At 32.4% G+C, this 13,421-nt stretch overlaps 3 protein-coding genes across 3 annotated transcripts; 1 reads left to right on the plus strand and 2 right to left on the minus strand.

Moving 5' to 3' along the window:
• Nucleotides 1-3,142: 3,142 nt before the first annotated feature.
• LOC131608213 (uncharacterized) lies at nt 3,143-4,006 on the plus strand. Its single transcript, XM_058880134.1, has one exon. It carries the CDS (start codon nt 3,298-3,300, stop codon nt 3,790-3,792), a length of 495 nt encoding a protein of 164 aa, XP_058736117.1. The 5' UTR covers nt 3,143-3,297; the 3' UTR covers nt 3,793-4,006.
• A 6,604-nt stretch (nt 4,007-10,610) lies between these two features.
• LOC131603948 (uncharacterized protein At3g17950) lies at nt 10,611-11,587 on the minus strand. Its single transcript, XM_058876427.1, has 2 exons — nt 11,301-11,587; nt 10,611-11,208 (listed from the first exon to the last, which is right to left on the minus strand). The coding sequence occupies exons 1-2, from the start codon at nt 11,367-11,369 to the stop codon at nt 10,741-10,743; spliced, it is 537 nt and encodes a 178-aa protein (XP_058732410.1). The 5' UTR covers nt 11,370-11,587; the 3' UTR covers nt 10,611-10,740.
• Nucleotides 11,588-11,698: 111 nt separating this feature from the next.
• On the minus strand, nt 11,699-13,180 carry LOC131603947 (ABC transporter I family member 17). The gene is made up of 4 exons (XM_058876426.1): nt 13,008-13,180; nt 12,590-12,919; nt 12,319-12,506; nt 11,699-12,238 (listed from the first exon to the last, which is right to left on the minus strand). The coding sequence occupies exons 1-4, from the start codon at nt 13,021-13,023 to the stop codon at nt 11,984-11,986; spliced, it is 789 nt and encodes a 262-aa protein (XP_058732409.1). The 5' UTR covers nt 13,024-13,180; the 3' UTR covers nt 11,699-11,983.
• Between the last annotated feature and the right edge of the window lie 241 nt (nt 13,181-13,421).

The following is a 13,421-nucleotide window of genomic DNA, read 5'->3' on the forward strand; positions in this document are numbered from 1 at the left end:
TTTAGGCCTGGCCTTTTAATTAGAGGACCATCAGCTTAATTTAGAGAAATTTTTGAACTGTCTAATCGGTTAGATTTATAGTCTAATCGATTACATGAAGCAAAATCAAGTTTATAATTGATTGTGATAATATCTTAATGATTGATAACGACTCTCTATCAAAACCTTTCAATTTAGGCAATAATAATCGATTATTGCAAGTAACTAATAATCGATTAGGTTATTTATTTGGCTCATGGATTGTTTTCATATAAAGCAAAAAAAAATCTATATAAATGAGGCTTCTCCTCACTTTATATCACACCAGAATTTGGAATTTCTGTCATTCTTCTCAACTTCTCTCTCTCTCTCTCTCTCTCTCTCTCTCTCTCTCTCTCTCTCTCTCTCTCACACACACACACACATATATATATATATATATATATATATATATATATATATATATATATATATATATATATATATATATATATATATATATATATATATATTTCTTTTTCACCAAAATTGCCTTAATGTCTTGTGAGCAAAAGTTGTCTGTGAGAAAAACGTTGTACTAGTCTCGTGTCACTATTTTTATTTCAAGAGTGTCATACTCTTGAAGAATTGAGTTTGGTTCTTGAGATCAATAATTTCCAAAACCTTTGTTTGGTTATATAACTCAGCTTGGAAAAGTTCAGTTTGGTTGTTGATATCAAGTGGTAAAATCTCTAATCGGTTTGTGAGTTCAGCCCGTGAAAAAGCTCTATTTTGGTTGGGGGATAAGGTAGTGTAAAATATCTGTATTCACTTATATCAAAGGTTTGTGGGCATAACTTGTAAAATATCAATATTATAATCAAATCTCAAGAAGATCTCTTAGGGACAGGACTAGGGCAACGTTCGGCAGAACTTGGTAAATCTCGAATGTCATCTTTCTATCTCTAATCACTTAAATTTTTGTTGCTTATTTTACTATTTTACATTTTTCTTTCTGCTGCTTTTCTCTCCGATCTTGAGATACTAACACAATTTACTCTTAAGTAACAAAATGCTTAAATTAATCGTAAATTTTAAATACCACAATCTCCTCTTGTATTTTGAATTACTTGTCCAACACTTAACCTTTTTTTTCTAGCATAAACCTACTTTTTAGAATCTTGGCTAAACTTTTTCTGCCTTCATTAAAATCTTATGGCATGCTTTTATTCTTCTAACAAGTATTGATGTTGTGGGAAACATAATTGCATTGATCTTATAACTCAAGGAGATTTTCATACTCCGGATCTACAAAGAATACAAAATCTATTCATTCCATCAAGATGTTATGTCTCAATTTCTTAGTAATTAAGGTCCATATCTACTAGCACCCTAACAAAATCCCCATAAGCATCATGCATAGGTTTATAAGTTGCATCATTCATTAACTATGGTAAGCAGAACTTTTAACCTCCAATGCTCTCGAGATAGACTAAATATAGTGATATATATTTATACAAAAGATTGTTGTTAAATCTCTACTTCATGCAAAAAAGTTTAAGAAACCTTGGGTTGAGGTTTCAGGAACTCGTTGCGGATCTCACACATTGTTTAGAGCTTAATCAAAGGTTTTGAGTTGAGGTAGCGACTTAGGTTTACTTAAAGCAATCGTAATTGATAAAAATCGTCATTTGGAAAGCAATACACATAGATTATGTAGAAATTACATGAGCATCATGCCAACACCCATAGAATTTTTGGCATAGTAGGCCATGAGAGATTTCCAGCAAGTTGATATGTTTGGCAGTGCCAATTGTCACTTGTCTTTGTTGATGTTTTTGTCAAGTTGTCAACCATTTAAGCAACCAAAGCACTAGTTCAATTTGATAAGAAACAAGCACAAAATCCAACAAATCAAACATCCAGCTTCTTTAACAACTAATACTATTTCCCAATTTTTTTAATGAACCACCAATCATTTACTTCTCCTATAAAAAATATTCTTCATTTGTTAATTAATGAATTTTGTTTTAATCACCTACTCTTCAAAGCAATTCCAAAATAAATCCTACTAAAATCACATCATTTTATTATAGTATCAATAAATTATAACCTTAATCGGAGATATCACTTTTTTTCTTAAATAACAACTTGTAGACCCTACTAAAACAAATGTATAATATTCCTTCATGGGAATATATTGCAAGGTTACATCAGATAGTGACTATACATCCTTTTAAACAAAATATAGTGCATGTATAAATATTACTAAAAGATAATAGCTAGGAGAACCTTTATTAATGATATACAATAAGATAAATGACTTGGTACCATATCTAATGATTAATTTGGTGTTGTTGTTAAGTGTGGTTATCTGTATCTGGTTCTATTCTCACCATATCTTCCCATGTGCACCCTAATAAAATACTCACTCTAACTTTTAATCAATTTGCAAATGTTTCCTTTTCTTCACATCAAGTCAAAATAGACCAAATTTTCCAGCTGTCTATAAGTTTTCCTTCATTTGTGGCTTTACTACTAACCTTTGAATTAAAAAGAAAAACAATTTTTAAAGTAACACTTTTTTAGTGTCATAATAGACAAACATTTTATATACAAACTTAAAAGTCTTGCACAAAAACATACCTACTAGTAGTATCTCTTAATTTTATTTTTTTATTTGTGCAATTCGGTGTTTACAGACTAATTCAGGTGATCAATCTCACCGTTTATTAATTGAGGTTCAATTGAAGATAGAGTAAAACTCTGTATAAATGAATTCATCAGAAATTGTTATCTTTTAGAAAGATTTGAACCTAAAATCATGAAAGAATGATTATTAAGAATCCGACATCAAACAATATATATTCGAACATATATTTATAAATGAAGGTAATTATCACCCTACAAGTCACCTTTGTAAAGATAAATTAGGCCTAAATCACATTTTTTTTTAACATGGTATTAAAATCTCGTTTAACAGCTGATAAATCACAGATGTTCAATTTTAGACGTGAGGGTGTGTTAAGAGTAACACATTGACAATATATGATCTGAACATTTACTTATAAAAGGAATAATCTTCATCCTACAAATCGATTTTATAGAAAAGAGTTAAGACTAAACCACATTTCTTAACAACTGCTTATATTATATTGTAATGAAATAAAACTAAGCTGCTGCCAGTTGGGAAACTTTGTTGTGAAGATATCATTTTGAGTAAGACAAAGTTGATGATTAATATTAAAAGATATGCCAACAGATTACACATAAATAAGAAGCTCTGACAACCTCCAACTCAACTCAACTCCATCTCCAACCATCCAACATTTCTAAGAAATGGGCAATGTTGCTTCTTGTACTCCAACCAAAGGTGTGTTCAAGGTTTTACTCTTAGATGGAAGAATAGAAGCATACACAAAAGCAATAAAAGCTGCAGAGTTAATGGTAGAATATCCCGGACAGTTTGTCTGTGACTCAAGCTACCTCAAAGTAGGACATCGAATTCAAGGACTATTAGCCGATGAAGAACTCGAGAGGCGCAAGTTTTACTTTCTTCTACCAATGGAACTTCTATACTCAGTTTTAACTCATGAAGAAATGAGTTCTCTTAACTATAAAGCGTCGAGGGCGACGAAGCATGCGAGTTTGAACAACTTGGGAAAGATATTTCCGGTTTTTAGTGAGTTCTGCATGTTTCCTAATTCAGAGGCAAAGAGAATAGTATTGGAAGGTGATAAGAATGGGGTGGTAATGGAGACAGAACATGTTCAAAGGTACTGCAAGCAAAGATCTTGGAGACCAGCACTGGAGACAATTGATGAAACTCCATGAAGGCCTTAAATGAAACTCTCTTTTTCTTTTTTCTTCAATTTGGTTTATTTGTATTTGGTAGAAATTCTTGTATTTTTTTGTAAGATAAAGTTAGAGTTAGTCTATATGATTATATGATTTAATTTTTGTATTCAAGGCCACTTGTGTAACCACAATAGTAACTAAATGAAATCCTTGTATTGTAAATCATCCATGCTGGTTTTTTTATGGTATTAGCAAACTTTTGCTCTGTATTAGCATTTGAGCTGGATTATGTGAGGCTACAATAGTTATACTCCTCATCCTTTTTCTCAGATAGTTCTATACAGTTTTGTATATACTCAAATCTATAAAAAAAATTAAAAAAAAAAAAAGAGAGGATTACAATTCTTACACTGAAAACCATACACAATATGCTACTAGTACACCGTATCAAATACACTTATGTTTCAGTATTTGAAAAAAATGAAAAATATTTATTATATATTAAAAAAAACTAAAACCGTATCAATATACGGTGTTAGTTGTCACTTTTAGTGTACCAATATCATTTCTAAAATAAAATAAAAAAATACATTACTTAATATTTATAGTGTGTTTTCTATAAAATAATGTGCATTTTAAGAGGAGTAGAGCAATATCCTCAAATATTACAGGATTTAACATGCTACTCCTCAATTATATTTTACACTCTCTTAATTTTCAAATTGCTTATGAATAAATCTAGGGTTGGCAAGAACAAAATTTCAGTAACGTACCAAATTTGCGGTAGTTAATTTTTATATTTCCAATATAAATTTTTCAAAAAAAAAAATTGTATTGAAAATTTCAAAATTTTTCGAAATTTGAGTCAATTGTTATAAGTGTTATAATTTATTGGAAATTTCGAAATTTTCGATAATATAAAAAAAATTGTTGAAAGTTAACTACCAGAAAAATCTGGTATTTTTTTAAAATTTCCAATAAACACAAACATTAATTTCAAATTTTTTTTATAAAGACATAAGGGTAATAGCATTAGCATATATCATTGAGCCAGATGTAATTTTGAGGTAGTGAATCCTCCAAATATTGAAAGTATAAGACACAGTACGGGTTACATCTAAATCAAAAGAAGGGCTCGGAAAGGTGACAATAATCACACCCCACTTGATTACCAAGAACAAATTTTGAGATTTGGATCCTGTGCATTGTCTCAATGCCATTCATATATGTTTTTTCTCTCTTTGCAAAACTCATTTTATTTATTTTTAAGGTTTTCAACCATTGGATTAGAAACATAAGGGATGGCTAGACATAAAGGGTATGAGAGGATATGTTTCCCAAATTTTGAGATACAATGAGAATATTACTCCTCCTTTTGTACTACCAAGAAGGAAAACTTTATTCCATATCTTTACGGTGTATTTTAGTGAGATGCATAGTGCATTCGAAAATGTATTTTTGAAATTAAAAGGGTATTTTTGATTTTTTTTTTATATGGTGTTTTTTCACCATTTAAAGTGGAATTAACAATTTCTTATATTTATCTCCCACACTCCTATAAATTTTTTTTGGAGAGAAATAAACTTTTATTAATTCCAAAAACATGTAATACAAGCTGATCCTAGATCCAGGCCTCTAAAAAACAAACCACATCAAAAACACTTATATCAAGCTATCATTCCTAACACTAACATGTGGAATTAGCTTCCTATACAAGAGGCTTCTACTCATCACTCTATCCTTAATCCTACGGGAGATGTTCATACTCGGTCTTGTGTGCTTAAACAACGCCTCGTTTCTCTCATACCAAATATGATATATAGTCTCAGCTAGAATTATCCTCAAAATCTCTCTACGCCAACCTTTCTTTGTTGTCTTTTTGATCAGCCATAGTTTCTCCTTGTCCCAGGTAGTGGCAGTCCTCTTGTATCCATTCCATTGCAACATTTCCTCCCAGATTTTACTAAAATAATCGCACGCAAAGAAAAGGTGTTGCATCGTTTCCATCTGTTGACAAAAGCAGCACTTAGTATCCTGAATCAGTCCAAATCTCACTAGTCTATCCTTAGTAGATAGTCTGCCAAGTAATGTCAACCAGAGAATGAAATTTGCACGGGGGCTGGCTCGATTCTGGAAGAATAAGCATTTCCATGGCACCTCTACACTGTCTCCACGGATTGTTCATTCCTATAATTTTAAAATATTATATTTTATCATTTTTCAAATTTAAATATATTATTATTCAATTTTTATCATCCCATGTAATTTTTTTTCAAAATTGATGAATTTGAACCCTTCTACTATTATCTCCCACTATGTTTAAAGAATTATAGTATTTATTTTTCTTTCACCGGATAACTTACTTTCAAGTATTCTGGTATGAAGATTTATTTACTTAATAATTACATCATAATTATTTGGTATTATACATGTACATCCTAGGATTTTTTTATGAGGTCAAACGATAAGTTTCGTGCACATCCCATACTCAATTTGTCGGGTTCTTGAAGGACCATCCAAAATGGAGCCATTATGATATTCTTGGAATAATTACTGGTCGAATCTGTTACAAAATAGTTAATGATTGAATCTGTTACAAATGATTAATGGTTATTAAATCCTATTAAAACCGCACCTCTTCAGTATTCATGGGGAAGTCTTGCAATATAAATAGGTCCTTGAGACCAAACAAAAAGGGGTGGACGATGAATAACAGGAAAAAGCAGAAGAACATGAAAAACCTTGAGTAGTCCAACAATGACTGTCACTCCTTGTCTATCCTAAAAACACCAAAACCCCTTAACTTTGTGATCCGTCGTGACCAACTTCATGGAGATTAACCAAAGATGTTTTATATGGAACATTTTGCGCCCAACGTGGGGCCTCCATAAAAAAATTTCTAGGCCACACCCCTGTACCTAAATAATAATCTTTCCAACTCTACCCCCACTCTTTGTAAAACATATCCCTACCATGAAAACTCCATGAACGATGTGTTTTGGCTTCTCTATATTTCCGCCTATACCGATAAGCTAACGTACCTTTAGAAGGCCTCCATGAAATGTGAAATTAGATCTACTCAAAAGAAATAGGAACCAATGTCGAACAAATGAGATTACAATTGTATCACAAGGGATCTCGTTGATCCTTCTTGGACAAAGTTCATGTGGCTTCCCGATATACCACATGTTAAGTCATTAGTGATGGAAACTAATGCATAATGTTATTGCAATAGAAGACAACATAATTTGAAAGGAAGTGCATATGGTTTCGAGGTGACTCTCTTTGTAATCATGATGTGGAAGTTGCAGACCACTTTTTTTAAAAACAAACATATATATATATATATATATATATATATATATATATATATATATATATATATATATATATATATGGACAAAGAGCACAAACATTACAACGAAATTCTGGCGATAAACACAATGAGTACCAATTCACCAGCATAAAACAACAAAGTAAAAAAAAAACAGTTTCTCTAACAAAAGCACCACAACCAGGAAAGCTCCACAACACGCAACAGGAAAAAATAGAGAAAATTAGAAACAAATTTAGAGCTCCTCAGATATGAACCAGAAAGTTGAACAATATTTTCCACCAAAGCACTAAGGACACCTCAAAAGGAGGATGTCGACTCTCCAGCCACTATTGGCTCAGATTTTAAGATAGAATTTTCAAGTCAGACTAAGAAAGCACATGAACATTGATAGAACTAGTTGTGAAAACTTATTCAAATTTGTTGGTTGTAGTTGGAGAACTCAAATTCATAATTTGATCATGAATTTAATCATAATAATTCTTTGAAAAACATGGCACATAAGAAATGATATCATGTTTCAAAATGGTAACATTGACTTTGATAGAGACATTCTTCATGTTAAACAATTGGTCTATATGACATCTACTTTTTTCAAGGGGCACATGTACTCTTCAATTCATGAGTTTGCAACTATTAAATACTTTGACATCAAATTCCGACCTCTTACAACACCTAGAATCATACAAGTTAGTGCCCAAAATTTTTCTAGTTGTAATTGGATTAAGTGCAACAAAGATGGAGTTTCAAGAAAAAATCATGGAATATCAACTTGTGGTGGCATATTTAGGGATAGTCTAAGAATACTTTTGGATGCTTTCTCAGCTAAGATTGAATTTCACACCTCCTTTCGAGTTGAATAGCATAGAATCATGCTTGCCATCTATTATGAAAATAGAAATAATTTGAGAAATCTTTGACGGGGACAACTTCTCTACCCATCCCAAAAGGTTGGGTAGTGTACCTTCAACCAATCATAAGATGCCATTTAATTATAACACATTTAATTAATTTTAAAATAACACAATTATTTGTTATTTCCAAGACATTTTACATTGAAGGTAACTTTACCCAACTTTTTGAGTTGGGTAGATAAGAATTTTCCATCTTTGACTTGAAACTGACTCAATGATGGTCATTCTTGCATTTAATGATTTGAATATTTTCACATTTTAATTAAAATGGAGATATACTTTACACATTATATGCTCCTTTATATTTATGATGTTTCACATTTTCAAAGAAGAAAGTGCATGTGCAGTTAGATTATGCAATGTTGTTTTTTTTTGTTGATTATGACGTTTGGTGGGGTTCACTTTCTATTTGTGCTTTTGAAAGTTTTTTAGAGATAGGTTGGATATTTCCAATTTATCATTTTTGCTAATTTTTTGATGGGTTAGGTTTTATGTCTTCTTATCCTTTTTATTTTTTAATCAATAAATTGTCTTTATTAAAAAAACTATAAATATAAAATAATTGTTACTTATGTGGTGAAAAATCAATTTATTTTTTACATGTGTTTTTTAAATAAAAGGACAACTAATTGACAACGCTGTTGATATTGAAAAAAAAAAGAAGGTGATTCTTAGTATGAGGTGAGAAATCAATTTATTCATTAGTGATGTTTTCTTTAATACAATTTATTGAACAAGCCCATCAATATTGAAGGAAAAAAAAGGTGATTGAGCTTAAAAATCTAATCCCACAAACTTGAGATTGGGTGGTATGGCTTAAAGAACAAGAATATGTTTTTATGTAGGCCTACAACATAAATATGTATTGTTTTTTTTTTAATGTTACAAAATAGAGAGAATGTAAAAATAAATTATCAACGATGTGAACTGTGAAGAGGTTACTCAATACTAGTAGAGAGAAATTGTAAGTTAAGAGATCATTGTTAGTAGATACATCAAGCTTTGGCATGCAATCTGCACTTTAATTATTTTCACAAAAAGGTGTGGACAACTCGAAATAAAGTGTTTTTAATCAGCATATCTTTAATACTTTGAATCAATGTTGAATGTTTATGATACTTGTACAAGGTGGTATTGACAATAAAGAGGATGATATTGATGGATGAATTTGTATAACATATCAAATCAATACTTCACATATCTTTGGCTACTGAAAGTCCTTTGTAGATGGCCTAAAATTTTGCATTGAGTATATTCAAAGAGTTATGAGTGAATCTAGAGAAGTTGCATTTCCTTATTCTAAATGAGGTGCAAATAATATCACAAAAGCAAGTGCATTGGTGTTCTATTATAACTTCCATCGACATTAATAATAGTGCTTGAATAATTAAGGGAGATCCACTTAATGTATCAATTTTGTGTATGTTCATTTTGAGGTTTAATAAGCAATTATTGAATGAGTCTTCCATGGAATAGATAGTCATGGAAGCGACACATCAGAATGGTTTCATGCGGCAAGTAGATTTACAATTTCTTGAAGCACGTCAGATTCTTGCAAAATATATGTTAGGCTAGGCACAATGAATCTCATTTTTTCCCAAACATTTACATCCAGAGTCGAGAAAAAATTTGGATGGTTAAATGCAATGTGCATCTAAAGGGTTCTAGAATCCCAACAATTACGTACACGATGAAGAAAGACTATTTTTCTATGCCACATTTGAAATACATAGTTAAGGGGGTCATGTTGCAGTAGTGAAACAGGGAGAGAATAAGAAGGAAATTGTGACAAGCAAGTCAAAAGAGGAACTTGATCTTTTTTTATAGACAGAGTTTTCATATTCAATTCTAAGAATGAGACTTTGTGTTATGATCAAGTAAATCTTCTTTGTTGCGGAGGATCCAATTAGTAGTGTAAGTACTTATCGAACCAAATGAAAACATCTTTTGTATTGGGTTGAAACTAAGATTTATACTAGTGAATTCAGTGGTGATGTTGTGAGATAGTTAGTTGTAGAAGTAGTTGATATGAGATGGTTAAGGTCATGATTCATGAATGTGAACATAGAGTCAACAAGGGCAATAAGGGGGCAAAAAAGGTCAAATAGGTGTATTAGTAGGAGAGGGGTTTGAACAAGGTCTTAAATCAATCGCATCTTTCAAGACATTATTGCTATGACAATAAAGTACCAAGTGCAGGAACATGTGGTTAGATAAAGTAAAAATAAATAAGAACCCGCAAATACTTGTGGGAAAGGAGTCGTGCCCAGAATTTATTAGCATTTTGAAACATATCCCAAACCAACTTATCAAGGAAAAATGTGTTGGCATCTCTAGTTAATCGTTGATCGAACATATAGGCCACTTAACTTTTTGGTGCGAGTAAATTTTTCCAACCAATCTAAATTTTTCTAATCATATCATCAAATGTATCAATATAATCACATAAAAATTTATTTTATGTAGATTCATTTTAATCCAACAATTTTATTTTTTTAAAATGTATTTTGTTTTTGTGATCGTCTTCATGTTATACAATCGTTAAATTATATTTTTAAAAAAAATCTTTATCACGGTTGAGAATAAAATAAAATGGTAAAACTATGTTGTGAGAATTTTTTTTATTAGATTTAATCAAACAAACAACAGTACATCAAATTTCAATCTGAAAAAGAAAATACAGTTATTTTTATCTTTCAGTATAATTTTGTTAAAAATAAAAAATCAAACTTGATCTCATCCAGCACCACTGCTACAGATCCCGGTAATCGAAACCGGAAATCTACCGCAAAGACTTCCCGCCGTGGACGATCTTTCCTCAACATCGGACGGCGGAAGAATTCTCCCGTCGGCAAACAACGCCCTTCCGCTGCTCCTCTGTTGCGGTGAATCCACCACCAATCCTTCCAACTCCGCAGCCGTTTCATAAAAAACAGCATCGCCGAAACGCCTTTCAACTTCCAGAAACTCACCCAGCGAAGCCGACCTTGAATCGCCGTGACTGCAAAAGTTCCACCACCTCCTCCGGCGCTTGGAAACCACGAAATCCGCGGCGTTGGAATTTATGTTCCTCTTTGACTTGACGGCCCTCCGAGAGGGTTCAACGGCGGAAGGTGAGTTCGTGTTGTGAGGTGGGGCTCTGAAGGTGAGACCGATGAGAGTGCCTAATGTGGTGCTTCTGTCATGGAAGAATGATCCCGTAGACTATCATAGAATAGAATGGATCCATAAAATAAACAAGAATTAATTATTGAAAGGAAATAAAAGAAGAATTGATTGATAATAGGTAGTAGTACCTGAGTGTCAAGATCAGAGGAGGAGATGGAAGAGTTGGTGGGTGAAGAAGACTGTGCTGGATCTAACATGTTTATGGTTCATGCACGATACTCATCACACTGAAGAAGATAAAAGATTCTAACTACTTGTTCCCCCACTCGCTTATTATGTACTTCATAAATATCCTATTCTTATGTTAGGAATAGGATGGAATATGGATTCGGGTAAATTTAATAGTATGTTAAAATTAAAAATATATTACAGAACAAGTTTTACTCCATTTGATATTTTTGTTGTTGTAAAATTTTAAATTAATTTGAAACAACTAGAGATTTAAGTTTCTAGAGATTAGAAATCAAGATCGACTTATGTGCAAGGACAATCAAATTCTGAGTATAGAGTTGGAATAGATTCGCAATGAAGTGAATAAGAAGATTACAATTACTATTTCCTTTACGGTGTATTATTACAACATGTCAATTATTTGTGTCAAACATGCCTTAAAAGCAACTACATAAATAAATCATGAGAGTTGAATAATTCGGTGATATTTATGAGGGTGGACTCAACATGTATGGCTGATAAAGCAGCAAGTAGAACAAATGGGCGTTAAGAATCATTGTCTTCAAAGTGGACAGCCACTATACCCAACAAGTGGTCACAACAAGAGTAGAGACCTAGATAGGGACATCACATATGTTAACTAAGAACTTAGTTCAAGAAACCTTCTTGCCATAGGATGTTCAGCTTGAGAGAGTTGATTAGGCTTAAGGACTTCAACAATCTCACCATCAACCACCAAACACACTACATCAGCCATCCTTTGAATTTGTTTGATGCTATGAGAAACCATGATCAGTGTCATGCCTTTATTCTTGTTCAACTTCATCAAAGCATCTTCTATGTTTTCTGTCGATATCGGATCTAATGCACTAGTAGGTTCATCCAACAGCAAAACCTTCCAAATTAACAACACCAAAACATCAAACAATCCATAAACAAACATTAGTATTTGGATTCATCGTAGATGAAATATACCTCAGGTGAGTTAGCTAGAGTTCTTGCAAGTGCAACTCTTTGAGCCTGACCTACTGAGAGGTCAGCACCAGACTTATCCATGAAAGAAGCATCCAGATCCGCCATTGTCAGCAACTTCCCCACCTCGTCATCTGTTAGCTTTACTCCCCTCAGTTGTGGACCATATCTAACGTTGTCCGCAACTGTCCCTGTACTAGTACAACATTAAAATAATCAAATTTGTTGCAGTTATATAATTACAGATACAAAAGGTTGAACTGAGATCACTGACCTTCAAAGAGAGCCGGGAGCTGAAAGAGCATGGCGACCTTACGGCGGAGGGAAACAACATCGAGGTGGCAGATATCTTGCCCGTCGAGGAAGACGGAGGAGGAAGGTGGCTCCCAGAGGCGATTCAAAGCCCTTAAGAGAGTTGACTTGCCGCTACCACTAGGGCCAATGATCCCAACAATCATACCCTTTGGAATGTCAACGGTGATGCCTTTGAGTATGTGAATTTTTCCATCATCGGAATCTTTTGTCAGATTTTTTATCTGGAATTTTGGTTTAGTAAAATCCACATGTTGTTGTTGCTGATGTTCTTCCACATCCAGCAAGTGTTCTGTTAAAACATATATATATACAAACAATCAGCAATTAAATATGGTGAAAGAAATCAAGATATGTGTGAAGTGAAGGTGTTTCTTTACCTAAGACAGAAGACATGATTGGGGTGAATGGGAATGAATGGTGACTATTTGAGGAAGATATGAATATGATTTATTTTTATGAGAAGATAGTTAGAAACAACCTGAACTGGTTATGACTATTTCTTCTGCTCCAGATGACTCCTCCCCTCAAATATTCCTTTTCTATTTTCTTTACACAATTTCCATTTTTTTAAATAAAATAGATGCATCTTTATAAATGAATGGGTCACCTTGATAAGAAGAAGAATATGCAAAGAAATCACTAATTTCTTATTTCACGATTAGTGCATTAGTCAATACAAATTTATATATGAATATTTCTCAACATACTAACAAACTTCTTTTTAATTTTATTTAGAAAATGCATTTTCAAAAAATCTCCAAAAATAAATTTCTAAAATGCTACTTATATGT

This window comes from Vicia villosa, linkage group LG5 (assembly GCF_029867415.1).
Source record: "Vicia villosa cultivar HV-30 ecotype Madison, WI linkage group LG5, Vvil1.0, whole genome shotgun sequence".
Lineage (NCBI taxonomy): Eukaryota > Viridiplantae > Streptophyta > Magnoliopsida > Fabales > Fabaceae > Vicia > Vicia villosa.